The sequence below is a fragment of the Lepidothrix coronata genome, unplaced genomic scaffold (genome assembly GCF_001604755.1).
Source record: "Lepidothrix coronata isolate B3197 unplaced genomic scaffold, Lepidothrix_coronata-1.0 Scaffold91, whole genome shotgun sequence".
Taxonomy (NCBI): Eukaryota; Metazoa; Chordata; class Aves; order Passeriformes; family Pipridae; genus Lepidothrix; species Lepidothrix coronata.
In genome coordinates, this window is record NW_016690271.1 from 1,593,552 (window position 1) to 1,611,706 (window position 18,155).

General features: G+C 45.6%; 1 protein-coding gene across 1 annotated transcript in view; it reads left to right on the forward strand.

Annotated features, from left to right (window-relative positions):
* Window positions 1-843: 843 nt before the first annotated feature.
* MED13 (mediator complex subunit 13) overlaps window positions 844-18,155 on the forward strand; it is a 52,873-nt gene continuing 35,561 nt past the window's right edge. The window contains exons 1-3 of the mRNA XM_017821652.1: window positions 844-1,476; window positions 3,301-3,535; window positions 13,181-13,349. Coding sequence (XP_017677141.1) covers window positions 1,411-1,476; window positions 3,301-3,535; window positions 13,181-13,349 — 470 coding nt within the window. The 5' untranslated portion in view covers window positions 844-1,410. The remainder of the gene's footprint in view (window positions 1,477-3,300; window positions 3,536-13,180; window positions 13,350-18,155) is intronic.

The following is an 18,155-nucleotide window of genomic DNA, read 5'->3' on the forward strand; positions in this document are numbered from 1 at the left end:
CCTCGCCGCGGGGCTGGTCCCTCCCCGCCCCGCCGCCCCCCGGGCTCTTGCGGGGGTCGCCTCCCCGCTGCCCGCGGTGACTCGGCGGGGTCCGCGCTCCCTCCAGAGACTTTTGGGGGTCCCCCGGCCCCCGCGGACAGCTGGGGGGGACCAGCCCCCCCGAAGACACTCTGCGATTCGCCCCGTCCTCCTCCCCCGACGGGGATCGGCCTCCCGGAGACTCCTCCATCCTTCCCCGGAGAGACTTCGAGGGTCACCCGCAATTTCCTCCTTCCACCCTTCTCCCCCTCCCTCCTTTCCCCACGGAAGGATTTTTTTTTTTTTTTTTAACCCGCCGGAGGGTATTTTGGTTTCGCCCTCGCTGTGAAGACTATTTCGTTTTGGGGAGGGGGGGTGTTTTCCACACGGGAATTTAATCCCCTGCTGGGCTGCTGAGGAGACTTTTGCGGCCTTTCTCTCTCAAGGAATACCTTCCCCCCTCCCCTGCCCCCGCAGATGTTTTTTTGGGGTACACCCCAGGAAATTTTTCTCTCTGCCTTTACGAATTCTTCAGACTGGCCTTGCTTCTGGCCCCTGAAGTTTGTTTTTATGCTTTTAAATTTTAATTTATTTGGAATATTTTTGGAGCAGGGGAGAAGAATCTGACCCCCCCACACCCTGTTGCCCTCGGACTCCGAAGAGACGAGCCTGGATTTTTCTCTCTCCCACGGCCAATCCTTCCCAGTCATTCCACAATTTGCCCCTTTCTCATCTGATGACTAAAGGAACAGGAGGAAGAGAAGGGGGGGTTCTGGATTGATTGCCCCCGCTGGATTATTTATGTTTTCCTACTTCTCTTGCTTGGCATCTGAGAAGAGAGGAAGGAGGGATGTCAACTGATTTTTAGCCCTAGCCCCCCCGGATTAATTACCCCATTTTTATTCTCTTGTTGGATCAATTACCCCTTCACCTCACCTCCTCTCCCTCCCCTCCTTATGCGAACGAGAAGACAAGAGGAACGGGGAGGATTTTGATCTTAATCTCCCGTCGTTGGATTACTTACCACCTCCCTCTTTCTGTTCTCCCCTTCCACCGTGGCTTTACCCCCCCGGTGGAGCTCCAGAAGACGAGAAAACGTTCTGACTTCCTTTAAAAAAAAAATTTTTTTTTTTAATAATTTTTTTTAATATATTTTTTTTTACCCCCCTCTCTCGTCCTATTCCCCCTGCCACTATTTCGCGTGCGCGCGCGTGTAAATCCCTTATTTAATTGTATTATTATTTGTGCGTGTGCGGAGCCCCCCTCCCCCTTTCCCTCTCGCTGTCTGTCTCTCCCTCTCTCCCTCTCTCTCTCTCTCTCTCTCTCCCTGGCTGTCTCTTTCTTTCTTGTCGGAGGCTGTGGGATAATGGCGTGTGGGTTGTGGCTGTGAGGATGAGTTCCTGCTTCGTGCCGAACGGGGCCAGCCTGGAGGATTGCCATTCCAACCTCTTCTGCCTGGTGAGTGGCGGCCCCGGGCTCGCAGCCGCCCGGGGACACGGAGGGAAGGGAGCCGAGCTCTGGGGGAGGGGGAAGGGGCAGTGGAAGCAAAGCAGCCATTTTTAGCAGAGCTTCTGTTGGATGAGCCCTCGGAGTAGGCCCTGCCTGGAGCAGCCAACTCTCCCATGCCCCTCTGGTTCCCCCTCCATCGCTGTCTGTCTCGCCTCGCCCCTCCCTCCGCTTTCTTCCTGGATAGTATCCTCCCTGCAACTCGCCTTTTCCTTCCCTTTCCGTGCCTCCCAACTTTTCCTCCTTTCTCCCCGTTGCCCGCCTCTGATCCCCTGCCTTCCCCTCTCCTGCCCCTGCTCCTTCCAGCCCCACATCTCGGGGAACTTTCGCTTTCCTCTCCCCCGCTCGTGACATCCCAAAAGCCGAGCCGAAACCTCCCTTCTTCCTCGCTTTCAGACGGATCCCTTTCGCTGCTTGTTTTTATCCTGGAGGGCTGGTTTTGGTGATGCCCTCCCTGGGATCGGTGCTGTCTCTGTGTTTTGATGTGCACCATTTTGTAGCCCTTTTTAGCCCAAGTATCAAGTCGCTCACATTGTTGAATTTTGGTGGCTCCCAAAGTGAATTCGATATAACTGGCCTGTGATGCAATTTTTGGTGGCTGTGCTGAGCTGTTTCATCAGCTTTTTAATGCAAATGAGCTGATCTTAGCTGACTGCCTGATATTTATGATTCCAGAGATTGTTACAACAATCCTGTGCCGAGCTGTGGCACTAATATTTTCGGATGGAGGGGGATCTGAACGTGCCTGCAGCCTGCACCAGGCCCGCAGCCCCATATTAACAGTGTATTTTTAAATCTGTAAGTGTTTCTAAAGTATCAACTGTTGCAGGCAACCTTTCATCCAAATTGCTCTCCTGCTGAAGGTGGGGAGGCTGCCATGTTACATTTAAATGTTGCAGTAATCTTTTGTGTGTTGTCATGCCGGGGAGGCAAAAAATAGTAACTTCTTAGCAAATGCCAGCCTGCCTTGTTGTCCCTCCTGGAGGAGAACCCGGGGCAGTGCCTCCCCTACCTGCCCTAAGGTGACTGGGTGAAAAAACTTAGCACTAAAACTTGGGGCTGCCATGTAGATAATCCAGGAATTGTGTTTCCCGCTAGACAGGGTAGGGCCTCTTTCCCTATATAAAGCAAATTTAATTTTTGCCTAGAAGGGGGTCCAGTGGCTCAAAATCGATGTGGACTCAGGTCTAACGTGTAATTTAATGATAAAATTGGGATCGAAGTTCTCGGGATGTGGTGTGAGGAATGAGAAGCATGATAGCTCCTGGTGAAATCAGGGAACTCGAGAGGCTTCCTGGGGGAGATGCAGAGAATGGAGAAACTTGTGAAATTTTCCAGAGGAGTAGATGGCTGGAAGAATGTGTGCTTGGGTTAGATTTACTGTATTACCTATTTCCACGGGGTAATCTTGGATTGAAAAGGTGGTGTGTGCATAAGCAAGTGGAAAGAAAGATGTCCTTTGCTAAGGCAAGTGTGTGGGAGCTTGGGCAGTTGCAGTCTGTGAATAATTCACATTATTCACTCGTCTTTCCCTCATTGACTTTAAATCAAATCTGCCTTTTCTCTGTGTGGTGAAAACGAGCAGCTCTTGCTTTACTGCAGTTATTCAAAGAGATTTTAGACCAGGATTCCTGCTTATTTCCCCTTCGCAAAACTCACCACCGCCATTTCCGTTACATTTTGTGCCACCAATCCTTCCCTTCTCCCTTCACCTGGCTGTTTGTGTGGGGGGTACCTGCCTCCATGTGTGATGTTGTTTTCCTTCCCTTCCCTCAGGCTGATCTCACTGGGATTAAATGGAAGCGCTACGTGTGGCAGGGCCCAACGTCTGCCCCCATTCTCTTCCCGGTCACGGAAGAGGATCCCATCCTGAGCAGCTTCAGCCGCTGCCTCAAGGCCGACGTGCTCAGCGTGTGGCGCCGGGACCAGCGGCCGGGGCGCAGGGAGCTCTGGATCTTCTGGTGGGGGGACGACCCCAACTTCGCTGACCTGATCCATCATGACCTCTCAGGTAGGAGGACGTTCATTTGGGCGGCAAAAGGACCTTCTGGTCAGTCCTTGGGTCACTGAAAGGATCGTGGTGCTCGGGGCTGCAGGCCCTGAGAACATCTCTACCAGAGAAGTGTTGTCTATGGAGATAGATTTACTGCTGCAACCCTCCCCAGATGATTCCAGCAGTGCCCAAACACCTCCTGTGGGTTTAGGGCACTGCTGGATTCTCAAGAAACCCTCACCAAATTATTCCACCTCCTGTGGGTTTAGGTGGCCTTGGACTCCTGGATTTTCCAGAAATCCTCCTCAAATTATTCCAGCAGTGCCCAAACACCTCCTGTGGGTTTAGGTGGCCTTGGACTCCTGGATTTTCCAGAAANCTGGATTTTCCAGAAATCCTCCTCAAATTATTCCAGCAGTGCCCAAACACCTCCTGTGGGTTTAGGTGGCCTTGGACTCCTGGATTTTCCAGAAACGCTCCCCAAATTATTCCAACAGTGACCAAACACCTCCTTTGGGTTTAGGTGGCCTTGGACTGCTGGAATTTCAAGAAATGCTTCCTAAATGATTCCAGCAGTGACCTAAACCCACAGGAGGTGTTTGGTCACTGCTGGATTCTCAAGAAAACCTCACCAAATTATTCCACCTCCTGTGGGTTTAGGTGGCCTTGGACTCCTGGATTTTCCAGAAACCTTCCCCAAATTATTCCAGCAGTGACCAAACACCTCCTGTGCATTTAGCTCACTGCTGATTTTCAAAAAACCCTTCCCCAGATTATTCCAGCAGTGCTCAAACACCTCCTGTGGGTTTAGGTGGCCTTGGACTCCTGGATTTTCCAGAAACCCTCTCCAAATTATTCCAGCAGTGCCCAAACACCTCCTGTGGGTTTAGATCACTGCTGAATTCTCAAGAAACAAGTTTTTGCTCCCCACCTGTTTCCTTGAAAAAAAAAAAAAACCAAACAAACCACAAGCCTATGGATTTTGGCAGCTTCTTCCCGAGAAAGCTGTGCTGAAAGCTGTGCCTCTGATTCACAAGTGATGTCTTAAACATGTTTTGATAAGATCCCTTTTGTTGGGCAATTAGACTTTTCAAATTCAAATAGTAAAGCCCCTTTTTTTTTTTGTTATACAATAAGAATTGTAGAGATCCGGGCAACTCTTGAGCTGTTTGGAGTTGCTTTGGTTGGAAGTCAAACCACGGGTGGGAAGCCCTCAGAAGGAGGCACCTGGAACTCACCAGCTGCTTTGGTGCAAAAAAGAAATCTCTAAACCTCATGTTTTAATGATTTCTCTCTGCCCCTTTCCCAGTGCTCTGAACCTGCTTTTCCAACCCAGCCTCCCGAAAGCCTGACAATATTTGTATTTCTCAATAACGTTGTACTTCAAATTTGGCACCTTGTTTTGGAAATGTTTGCTTGTTGAGCTCAGTTCCCCAACGCAGACGGTTCCCAGCTGCTTTATCAGCAAGGTGACGAAGTTGATATTTAAATTGTGGGAGTCTAAAGGTGAGGCTCAACTAATTCCAGGGGAAAAAAGAAACTGAACACATCCCTCCAATTTCCTTTCAAATAATGTCCAGTATTCAGATTACTGAAGTGTAAAACGAGCCCAAGGTTTGGTGGCCTGGTAACCAGAAGTTGTTAAAGCTGCCTGTTGTGTGTGGATAAGCTGGAGAACAAACAGGAGTTTAAAGTGCCACTGAGGAAGTTGACTTGAAACAATTTAATAACGTGTGGAATTTTCATACAAAAATAAGGTGATGTGAAAAAACAATTGATGTTTATTTCTTTGAGTAATTGACTTCAAAAGATTGGGAAGTTGCTCTTATTCCCGTCTGTCCTGGAACTACAAACTTTGCATTTTAAATGGCACTCACACTGTGTTTTGCTTGGTATTTTAGTGCTTTTAAGGCTTCCTTATTTTGCCCTATAAATAACCTCAGTTTTGACCTGCAGGGAACATCCTTTGTGTGACTGAGATGTGACTTAGGCTGAATGCTGGTTTTAGCCTGGGCCTGCCCTGAGCCAAGACCAACACTGGTGTGAAAGTGTCTGTGTGAATTTTGCGGGATTAAATTGAGGCCAGCGCGTTACGGCGTGTTCGGAGCGGGACATCCAGGGAAATTTAAGCCATTTGGAAAATGCAGGTCTGCACTACCTGAGCTGAATAACTAAAATTATTTGTTTGAGCAACTTTCTGTGCGTTCTCTTGGATCTGGCTGGTGATTTAGCACAGAGGGACCTCCTGAAAACAGCAGTGGAGTGTTCAATGAGCGTGTGTTTGTGCTCACACAGAATCACCCTTGTGCACAGGTAGATAAGCAGGTATCATCCCAGGGATTTACCAACTCTTAACCTCTCTGAGGGCAGAAGGGAGAGATAGGAGAGGATTAGACTCTCCCAGCCACGTCTTTGGGTATTTTCTTTGTTCAGGTCACCTGTGGATGTCTGTGCTTCCCCAGAGCCATTCCACATGTCTTCTCCATAATGCTCATCACTCATGGGACTGTTACCTAAGTCTGGGTCTGATATCCTGTTTTTTTCAGGCATGTTTTTGTCTTCTTTTAAATAAAAAGAGACATTGTAATCTGCTAGTTTGCTTGGCTCTTCTGACCAGAAGTTGATGCAGATGCTCCTCAGCTGGACTGCAGGGGAGGAGGCTGAGGGCTGCCCACACCTGCACTTTTTCTCTTTCCTGTTACACAAAATCTTAATGTGAATCTGGTATAAGAGAGAATTATGGCTGGGCCCAAACAATGTTATCTGACCTTTGTCGCAGCCTAATGGATTTTTTTCCTTGGTGGACAATTCCTCCTGGTAATTCACACTGCCTTGTTCTCCCGGTGATTGCTTGTAACATTTTCCACGGGAATGATAAATGGCTTCTTAGCAGAGGCTTGTTACCTGCAAAATTGATTGGAAATTGTTTGCTGCTGAAGGTTGAGGTGCTGCCTCGCTCAGAACTTCTCTGCTGGACAGGTGAAGGATTGTCCTGAAGGAAGAGGGGGCTGGGAGCAGCCTGTCCCTTAGTGCCTACGGACAGACTGCTCCTGGGGAAGTGGCCCTTGAAAGAGCACTGGTTAGAAATCTGCCAGAGCTGTTCATAACTCTTCATTCTGGCTTCTTGTGGTACAAAACTCTGCCTGGAGAGGTTGGTATTGTGAGAGTTTCTGGCTTTTTTGGCGATTTGTAGTTTGGGTGAACAGTGGCTGCTCAGTGACACATCTTGGTTATTACCCCTGAGGGGTTTAAATATGCTCAGTAATCCTTTTGTCCCCCCCCAAGATCACTTCAGAAGGGAATGTACAGTTGTGTGGATGTACACCTATGCACATCAGATTAAAGAAATAAATGATCACCCTCTCCTCAGCTGTACATTCCAGAAGTTCATTCCTTGCCCTGGAGACACCTTTGAATGCAGCTACTGGCTCTCTCAGAGTTCTACCAGGCCCTGGATAAGTGTCTTGTTGATGGTCAGGGATTGCTGGGGCCTGGGGGCATGTCAAAAGGAGACTTGTTCAGAGCTGCTGATTGATCAGGAATATTGACTTCACTCCATCATTTATTTCTCTTTTCCTTCCCTAGGAACCCACTTACTGTACATAACACCAAAAAACCAGGAGCCTCTTTCTACCCCAGCATAGCTAGAGGCAGGCAGAAGTTAGTGAAATGTTATTTTATCCTCTAACAACCTCAAAGGTTATGTTTTTGTTGTGACAGTGAGGCTTGATTATAGTAATTCTTGCAACTCAAACCTTGAAGTCGGACATCTCTTCCAATTTCCGAAGGCAACGGGCTCTGGCTGCTCTGATCAGCAGTTATTTTATCAGAGAGCTTCCTCCTTGTTTTCAGGTGGCTACCTACACACTTGGAGTTTTATTTTTTAAATTGGCAGTGGATGATTTCAAACCTGAGAACAGTTGGGTATGAATTATGTACAAGACACGGTCCCAAGGAAATGGTTACAATCTGATTAATGCTTGGATAGGGGAATGCTGTTCTATGGCTTTGACCTTCACGTTGCATCTGTTAAATGGGGAGCTGCAAGATGCATCTTTTGCAGTCTGGTGTCTATTAAATTTGGTTAATTTACTTTAAAAATTAAAGAGTTTTTCTTTGTGCCTGTCATACCTCGAGATAATCAGGTTTTGTTTGCTGAATTCTCTTCCTCCCGTTTGTGTGGGGGGTGAATGTGTACAAATAATGCTGGTTGTAGGAGAGCTTGGGGGAATCCTGGTGCTTGTCTGTGGATCCTGTGGTACAAACAGCAGCAGAAATGGCAGCAGAGACCAATGTGTTGTGTAGTTCTTGATACATGTGCATTATAAATCAAATCCTGTCTCCAAAAATCTGTGAGTGGTTGGACTGTGCTGATGTCAGCACTGAGTGTCTCGTTCCTTCAGTACAATGGAACCAGGGGCTGAGCCAGTTATCATTCCCAGGGGCTGCACAAACCCTGCCAGGTCCAAGCAGTTGGCAAAGGGGATTTGGAAAACAGTTCAGCCAGTGGTGCTCTTTTAAAATAACAATTGCTCCTTGAGACCCTTTAACTCCTAAAAAAAAAAAAAAGACAAAAGAGGGTGCTTTTCAAACCATCCTGCACCTGAGGTGAGCCCAGAGAGCTCTGTGGGAAGGATCTGTGTGTCCTGTGGCTGTCAGGAGAGGCATTCCCAGTGTTCCTGCTGCTGGTGCATTGATGCTTCAGCATTTCCTCAGTCCTCCATGTTAGAGATGGAGCCACTTCAGGAAAAGTGCTGAGAAGCATTATGCAAAAATTGCTGAGCAGCTTTAGCAAACTTCTGGGCCTTGGGGTGAGCACCAGCTCAAAGGTGACAAATAAGGAATTTTTTTTCCCATTTTTCCTGACCAACGTGCCTGTGAAATCCCTGTGGAGAAAGGTGAAAAACACTTTGTGCCAGGAAATGAGGATTTGGCATCGTGTCATGTTGGTTGTGTGTGCAATGTCACATACATACCATGCCTGCAGAAATAATAATGAAAATTTAACAATATAGATATACCTGCCTGTGGAATTACTCAGGCAGTGGGGAGGACACTGGATCATTTATTTAGGAAGCTTTTCAGGCCGTGCAGCCCAGCCAGACTTACACCCCACAGAGAGTGAGGGAGAGCAGTTACCTTGTTATCCTTATAAAATGTTGTTGTAACAATTCCTTGTTATCGTCTTATCCTTACGTGTGTGCCCAGCTACACCCTCACAGAAAGGTCAGACGTTGAAATTTTCAGTATTTAAACATTCTGCTGGAAAACCTCTGTGTGTGATGCAGGTGAAGGGGGAGCACCACAAAAAGTTACCTGGGATGGTGCTGGATATTTTCACTCTGGCAGTTTGGGCAGTGATTCCTTCTCAGGTGATGAAATTTTCCCACTAGTTTGGATATGCAGAGTCCTGTATCCAGACTTTTCAGTGACTGTAGACAACAGACACAACTCTGCCAGGAACAAACTTAAGTTGTCTTGCTAAGATTCTCAAATTGGTATTTGTAAATTGTATTGATTTCCTTTTTCCCTGCAAAATCTGTCGCTTCTCACTCGTTTCATGAGGCCCTCCAAGTAATATTTCAGTAGCTTAACTGGGTGATTCTTGCTTTGAGAATTTAATTTAAAGTATCTGAGAATTTAAATATAATTTTTTTTTTAAAATAGGAAACTTTTACTCCAAGTGTTTCTCTCGTGTTATTACGATGTTGTACAGAGCAGCAATTTCACACCACTTGGCTTATTTACTTCCCTTGTAACCTGAAGCTCATAAAGGAAGTTTGATTGTATAAATCAGGTTTATATCAGTGTGTTTCTATAAGTGGCACAGTGTCATATGATGGCAGAAAGAAGGAAGGGGGAAAATGTGTGTTCTCAAATGTCTTCTTAAAATTTACATTTTCAAGTCTATATATTTATCCATTGCAGTATAGATTTGTCATTATATACTGTTTCTCAGAAATCCTTGAATTAATATATTTGGCTGAAGAGCTGTGAGTAACAAATAGGGTTTAAAAAAATCTCCCTTGAATTAAATTACCAGGTTTAAAGGTACTGCTTTTTCAGAATTCACTAAAAATTGCAAGGGTTTTATATTCTCCAAGAGCACCACACAGACAGAAGGGCATAATCAGGAAAAATGAGCTTTACTGTTGCAGGTGAACTCGAGGAAGAATATAAAGTAGAACATAAAAAACTGAAGGCAAGTGGCCTCCAACTCCCTCAATAAAATTGGGTGGTGGTGATATCAAGGAGGTGTTGACTGAGAAAGTTTATTTATGTGTAGTATAAAAATTGCTTTTTCCTGGCCACTGTTTCCATTAATTCTTCAGTTCCTGATAATTTTTTAGCTTCATTTAAGGAAAACTCCCTGCCTAATACTTGGTGTAAAGAGAGAGGGAGTGAAAATCGTTATGGTGGGATATGGTACAAATTGTTTGATGGATTGACACGTTGCAGAGGAGTTGAATGGTTTGGACAGCCAAGAGAACTAACCAAAAATAAAATACTCATAACCTCCAGGTTGCCAGAGCTCTTCTGTGGATAACACTTGTCCAAAGTGAAATTGTGGCTTGACACCTTCTGAAAATGAGTCAGCAGCTTATTTTGGTTTGTTATCACTGTCAGATTGAACAATGTATTGTTTAAGAAAGATGGGAAGACAACGGTGCCTCTTCCCCTCCTTTAATGAGTGGTTGATGGTGGGAGGGGTTTTCTCATGTTGAAAAAACAAGAATTTGAATTCAGAAGAAAAATAGTTGGCAGGTGTGAGCAGATGTCATGTTCCTCTCCTTCCATCCACCACTGTAAAAATGGGGGAGGGGGAATGACTAAATAGGCTTCAAAAAGACAGAGAACACTTACTGCTCTTTTTCTGCATGAATTTGAATAATGTTCTGAATGATGGGATCTTTAACTGGCAGCTGATTTCACCTTCCCTTTCTGTGCCAGGGTGCACTTCAGTCAGAGCTCGGGGTTTTGGGGACCAGCCGTTCCCCCCGAGCAGGCTTTGGAAATCCTGGGTTTAATTGTCCTTTCCATCTGAGCCTTCCACTTTCCCCACACAATATTCTCTCATCTGGGAGCTCTGCTCTGGCAATAAACTCAGACAGGTGGGAGAGCTTGGAAGGGTTGCATCCTGTGGGAAGTTCTCGCGTGGAAGGTTGTCCGTGTTGGGTGGTCCATGAGCACCTGGCACTTTGTGGTGGCCTCAGCAAACGGGAGCGGTGTGACACCACAATGCAAGAGATGAACTTCTTCAGTATCTCTGTGCTTTCAGCACCTCCCCTCTCACTGATACCCTGTTGTGCCAAACCAAAATCAGGCAGAGAGCTGGAAACAGCTCTTCCCACTCTCTCTTCCAGTGGGTCATGGATGGGCTTCGAATGAGTCTTTTAGAGCACAGGAGCCCTTTCCAAACTGAGCATTTAACCTTTGAAATGGTCTGGGGTTGATTGTGCAGGTAAAGTCCAACATCCCTGAGCTCTGTAGTTAATGTTTGCTCCTTGTTTGGCACCAGGCTGGCCCAGCAGTGCTGCCCACGGGACAGGGCTGTGCCCGGGCATCTGCCACAGCTGGGGCACAACCTCTGCTCTTGGCACGGGCACTTTATACCCTTGGACTTTGGGCTGCTGTTGCTCTTTGTTACAAGTGTCTCCTACCGTCTTTCTTTACTGACTTACTGGATTATCTTGGAGCTTTACTGTTCTTAAACCCAAGTTTTTGCTGAGCTCTGGCCTGGAAGGGAGTGGTGGGGCTGTGGGAAATGCTCCTCCTTGTTTTTCCTTGTCTTTACCAGAAAATCATTTCATGTAGTGATTCATCTATAATGATGCACAGCTCCTCTTTTATAAATGATGGGGCAGGTCTGTTTACTCTTATTCTGTCCCTCAGAAAAGGCTACTTGGGGTAATTTTCTTTTACTCACAATACTGGTCTTGAGTGGGAATGGACTTGTGTGGAATCAGGAATACACAAACATGGCCAAAAGTATCTTGAAATTCCCTTCTCTCTCATCCCTGTCTTAAATATTGTTTATTGTACTAATGTGTAAGGTTATTTCCTAAATAAAACTCTTGGGTGTCTGGTTTTCTAGATGCTCTCTAATTTAGGGATATTGAGACTTTAGTTAATAATATTGCAACCTTTTAAGCTTGTAAGTGGCTTCCAGAGAAAGGTGAAGGGGCTTATTTCCAAGGGGGATTTAAAATGCAAGGGCTTGGCTATGTGTTGCTGAGGTTTTCTGACCACGGGGCAAACCAGTGGAAAGCTGTTGGAATCCAAATCCTTGTTGTGCTGAAGCAAAGGTGAACTCAAGTTCCTGGAGGTGGCAGGGAAGGCAAGAGGGACAGGGAATGTGAGGATGAGCTGGTCTCACGTTGAGCTCTGCCAGGAGGTTGGAGCAGTGACCTCCACAGGTCCCCTTGAACCTCAATTATTCCATAACTATCCAGAGACTGAAGTACAAATACATCTTATCTCTGTCAGACAAACTCCTTTGTCTCTGCTGCTACCTGGGGTGTAAAAGCTTTGGAATGGCATTGGAAGAGCCACTCCAAGGAGAGCAGTAGCAGATCCTGAGGGATAGGTGTAAAACACGAGACACGAGGAGTTATGGCCATAAAGATAAGACCTGATTGCCCTGATTTAAGGGCAGGATCTCAAGTTTTATTATGTTATCCTCCTTGTTAGAGTTGCTGGGAATGAATGGTGTCACATGGACATGGGGAGACACCACAGGAACTTCCAGATGCTCCTCATTTTACCTGGGGGATGGAATTGTGGTGCCAGGGCAGCTCTCTGGGCTGTGCATGTGCTTTGAGGGCCCTCAAACCCTGCTGAGGAGCCAGAGGGGAGGAAGAGGTTGCAGTTCCTTGTAATGAATCTTGCTTTTCAATCTGGCAAATGGACTGGGCTTGTGTAGGTTGGATTCCATGACTGTGGTTGATTTGTGGGACACACAAGATGTCAGTGTTTCACTCCAGAATCCCATCAGGAGGAGCTGGGCTTTGTCCTGCTGTTCACTGCTTTTTATCTTCTCTTCTATGTATACATCAGAAAGCAGAACTCACCTGCTTAAATATCTTCATTTTTTAGGTTAAATTAAGAAGAAAAATTGCAATTTTGAGTCTTCTGTGGAGAATCAGGTTGCCCTTACCAATTTTCTGAATCTGAGTGTTTCTTTTTCATTATCTCCAGCAAGCTGAGTGTTGAGGGTCAGTTATCAAGGACACTCGTGCCTGGCTTTTCCTCAGTCAATGCTACTCAAAGACACCAGGATAATATTAAAAGTTTGGCTTTGGGATATTCATTTTGAAGCATAATTATCAAGTAACTGTGCAGGATAAGTAACCCAAACTCCCCAGACCGAGCCACCTTGCAGCCAGAGCAGCACAGAGTTCTTAGAGGCTGAAGTGTGTAAGGTGCAGGTTGTTTCCTTTTGTGCACAAATAACTGTTGACTCTTTTTTTTTCTTGTGGGGGACGAGATATTTTTATAACTGGTGGCTTTTAGTCTTATAAAGTAAATAGAATTATCTGAACATTTACAGGTGTTTTTTGGTTGCGTGTTACGCCGCGAGCGCCCTGGAAGGATATTGTGATACCTGGATGAAGTAGTAAGGTGGAATTTAATGCTAATTTCTGTTTTTTCTTGGCCTGGCAGAAGAGGAAGATGGTGTTTGGGAGAACGGGCTGTCCTATGAGTGCCGCACTCTGCTGTTCAAGGCCGTTCACAACCTGCTGGAGAGGTGTCTGATGAACAGGAACTTCGTGCGCATCGGCAAGTGGTTCGTGAAGCCTTATGAGAAGGATGAGAAACCCATAAACAAGAGGTAGGATGGCTTATTTTGCTTTATGAGGGTTTTATTGGCTTTATTTTGCTTTTATCAGGATGTTTTGTTTTGCTTTGTTAGGGGTGGCTCAAGCTTCGTGCTGGAAGAAAGGTTTAATCGAGAGAATTCTATGATTTGTTCGTGAGCCTGGATCTCTGCCCTTCCTCATTTTTTCTGCCTTTTTGGAGTTCTTCAGGGCTTTCTTATGACAGAGGAAGTATTGCTGAGTGTAGTAGGCAATCTCTTCTGTACTGGTGTTCATGTACAGACCATGGATAAGATTGGAAAAGAAGGTAGATTGGATAAGTTGGAAAAGAAGGTAGAGCCTTCTAGAAAGGAAGAAAAAGATACCTCTATGAAGAGATTCTTACCAGTATCTGGGACTAATTCTGCTTGTAAACACTAAACTCATGGTAGAGAGCTCTTTACAGGTTCCACATGAGCTCTGGATAATCTGCATCTTATGGGAGATGTTGAGGGGAGAGTTTGGAATGTCAGCTCCTGGCCAGAAGGAAGGTGGTGTCTGGGAGCACTGGTGTTAAAAGGATCCATGTGGCCTCCACACCGAGGGGAGCAGGGCAAGGAGAGAATTCCTGATCTAAACTGGAAGGACTTCTCCTCCTGGCTCTAACGTGGTTTGACACGGTCTATGTTGCCTAGCAATAAATAATGAAATGAATAAAAACTAGGTTAGCTGGAACAAGTTTAATCGCTGTTCCCAAATCAGCTTTTAAAATCCAAAGTAATTTAAAGCTTAGATGATGGGTTTTTTGTGTGGCTTTTGTGTGTGTGTGTGTGTCTGTGTATGTGTTAAATCTTGCATGCAGGAAATTTGGAGATCAGTGGCTTTGCTGTTTGGGTGTGGAGTTGGCCATTGTTGGCATCTTCTGCAATAAATTTAAACTTGAAAGAAATTTAGGAGCTGCTTTGGAGCAAAAGAAGCAGAAGCACATGTTTGTGTGTGTTTCTATTAGTAGTTGTGAACTGCTGCTTTTAATTTATGTATAAACTGGTCCTCTAGTTCTAAGCATCTCTTTCTCCACCCTGGTCAGGGCAAATGTTTCCTCTCTGGGGTGTCCTTGTCCATCCATTTTTTCTCTGTGTTGTTGCTATAAATCAATAATAAACAGTTTACTTTTAACTATTTCAGCCAGTACTGTCTTGGCACAGTCTGGGCTTTCCTCCTTTGAGGAGCTGGCTTACCAAAGTGCCATTTGAAACTAGCATTAGTTATGTTGTGGCATCTCTTACAGTGACTCTATAAAGCTGCAAAAGCTGCTGAAAGCTTTTAAAAATAAAATAGCAGCATTTGTTTAATTTGGAGACTGATTCTTTTTGAAAGAAGGTCAGAAGGTCAACCTGCTTGATGAAAATAAGGAATTGTTTCCCTACCCACACACCTTCATCATGTGTAGCCCAGAACTGCTGGGAAAACATGTAAAAAGATTGGACAGGTCTGTGTAAAAGATTTTATTGGGGGGGAAATTTTAGTATTTCCTACCAGGTAGCTCCAGGCCATGTGATGTTCTGAGCACTGGCCTTAGGAAATGAAGTGAGGGGAATGGTTAACAGATGGGAACACTCATGGCATATTTGGCTTATCCCTTCTAGGAATATCTAGAATTTGGATAAGCTACAAAGTTGGGCTCTTCAGAGGTATCTCCTGGGGGAGAAACCCAAATCTTGCAGTAGGTGCTTTGTGGTGCCACCTCTGTAGCTGCAAAGTCTGGCACTCCCTGAGGGAGGAGGAAATGTCAAGAGGGATGGTTGGAGTGGATTTTGGTTTCTTGTATAAATTGGAACAGTGTTCTAGTCCAAAGGAACATTTCTCTCTTATCAAAAGTCAACGGTGACACTGCAGCAAACTCAACATGAAGGGACTTGAGCCGGCCTGGAAAATGCTCTGACTGTTGCACCTGGGGTGTTCCTTACCAGCCAGCTGGTCTAGGACTAACAAAAACTAAACCTGAATACAACTTTTACATAGTTTTCGTTCCTTAGGATCCACTTATTCAGCCAGACCTATAGGAAATGTATCTTTTTTTTTTGTAGATGTGGCTGACTTCATTAAAAACCAAACTAAACTCCCAGCAGCCCCTCCCCAAAGCCACTCCTGTGTGCAGGAGTGGGGATGCACATCTCAGTTTTGAAGCTCTAGTTCTCTTTGATCCCATATTCTATGCTTTGCTGTATTTGGGGCTGTTCTTTGCATTAACATTCAGAAACCCCGTGAAGGGATTCCCGTGCCTGTGTAATTTGAAGGCCTTCAGAGTCCTGGGGATGTGAAGTTTGCTACCAACATGCTTTGGATCTGAGTTTATCCAACCCTGCACTTTGGGGCTTGGCCAGCCACTGGAGAGACTTGTTCCCTGTGTTTTACAGCTCCAGATTTCAGTCAGGTTGGTTGTTCTTGCTGGCAATCTTCAGTCTCAAAGACTTGGAGTGCCAGGGGAGCGCTCGGAGCTCTCGGTGGTGGAGGTGACTTCCCGGGGCTGTGGGACCTGAGCCCTGCTCTGTCCCTGCCTGTCTCTCTGAAGGATGTGCAAATAGAGCTGTTTCTTTCATTTGAAGCTGATCCCATCTGGATTTTTCCTAGTTCTGTTTGAAAGCATGTGTTTCCAGAACGGGAGGTTTTCTGTTCCCTGCTCTCCCAACAATAGCAGTCGGTCGTGCTGCGCTGTCCGTGTCTGTGGGGGGGCACAGCAGCCGTGGGGCTGGGATTCCTGAGAGGTGTTTGCCTGTGATAACAGACCCTCCAGCAGCTCTGCCTTCCTGGCCATTGCTCTATTTTTTTTCTCCTTGTATCAGGTCATATTAAAAAAAAAAAAGTCCATTTCATCAGACATCTTAATTTTCACAAGACCCCTAATGTTCATAATCTGATGCCGCTGTGGCGTGCGAATGGATGACCAGGGAAGTAAGAATTACTTTTAAGTGTTTGCTGCTTAATGATGTGACTTCTAGAACAAATAAACTTATTAAATAATATGAGGTCAGTTTAATATCTCTCAAAAATGCTGCTGGGGGAGCAGGAAGCCCTCAGCTGTTTGCCTTGCGCCGTCACGTGTTGACGCGGCTGCGAGGGAACAACCGTGACCTGCTCTTCCCTCCCTCCCTCCCTCTGCCTCCCCTGCTGCTCCCCAGTCTAAAACCAGCTCTGAGCAAAGCGAGACACTCATGGATTTGGTGAAATTTGATCTGGTAGAACAAGTCACGATTCCCGAGCCTGAGGAAACTGTCTGAGGTTTTCAAGTATGTTGGTTCCCCTCCTGTTTATAGATCGGGCAGGGATGGAGCAGCCAACTCCCTCTGGGTGTGTGGTGGGGCTGCTGCTCCTTTTCAAATGGGTGATTTCAGCAGAACAGCAGTAAAATAAAACACTAAAGAGAAGGTTTTGCTAATGGTCTTAGCTGTAACCAAACAGAGAGAGAATAATTGCCCCTGTATTTGTCACAACCTGTTTCGGTCACTTAAAGCAAGGGAGACGCAGAAACTCAATGTGGTTTAAACAACTGCACATTAAATTAAAGTTTGACAAGCAGGAATGTCACTCCCCTTTCTCTTTTCCAGCCAGTTTTGTTGTTACTGCCACTTTCAGGAATATGGTTGTCTATGCTTTATTCCAAAATCCACCCTATAAATGTATGAGATTGTGACCTGCTGCATCCAGCTGGTCTGGTTGGCTGCTCCAATAACTGTCTCTGCAGGAGACTGTTCCTCTTACTCATTAGCAGTGTATACCTGGGATCAATATGATTAGGAAACTTGTCAAATTAAATACTACTTTAGATGGAATTTCATCCTGGAGATGAAATCTGACACTCCTAATGAAGCAGAAGTACCCTGTGTTTACATGGAGGGCACCTCTTGGAGTTTTGGTCAGAATTACAACTTGCTAAACTTTAACACGATTGAAATACCAGTAAGCAAATAATTGAGTAATCCTGATTTTTGTGGGTGGATCTGATAGACAACTGAAAACCTCTCATTCTAAAAGGTGCTATATTACTTGTATGGCTGCTTTTTCTTTTCTTCCTTGTTATTGGGAAATAATACAACCACTTGCAGTGGGTGGCAAAGCAGAACTTGTGTCTGACGAGTTCACTTAAAAAAACAAAATGCAGAAAAAACACCAGAGAAAAACATCACACCCCCAAAACAAGTAAAAACCCCCCAAAATCCCCCCCCAAACCCACTTGGAAAAGCACAGGTGATAAGCTTATCACAGCCTACAAAATGTAACTTGCTGCACAGGTTTCCCAGGTTTGTACCCTTAGTCTGGGTACAGGATTTTATAATGCCAGCCCACCATTCTCTTCTTTTTTCTCCATGGAAATCCTATTTTAACTACCTGATGTAAACAACAACTCCATGGGAAATGACTGCTGAGAAATATTCCAGGTATCAGTTTGGTTTTATTAGAAACCTTTGTACACGTAATTATCTGGATTTCAAGGTGTGCTTATCACAGTTCTGGATACAGGGATTTTTTTTTATTCTCTACCTCATCTTACCATGAGGAAGAACTGGCCCCAGTGGGTGTGATCCCTGGTTCCTGGGTGGAATGGCCATGGCTGAGGGGACTGTGGGGGGTGTTATTTTTTAGGCTGTGCCCTGGAGATGGTCCTGCTGCCCAAAATGTCTGTCTGGATAAAGGAACAGCACTGGTGGGATCAGCTCTTGGTGCTTGGTCTTCGCTGCCCTTAAACAAAGGCAGTGCTGTGCTTTTGGTCTTTCTGACCCACATTTCTCCCTCATCCCCCTTTTGGCTGCCTTTTTCCCATTTCCCATGGCTCATCTTCCCAC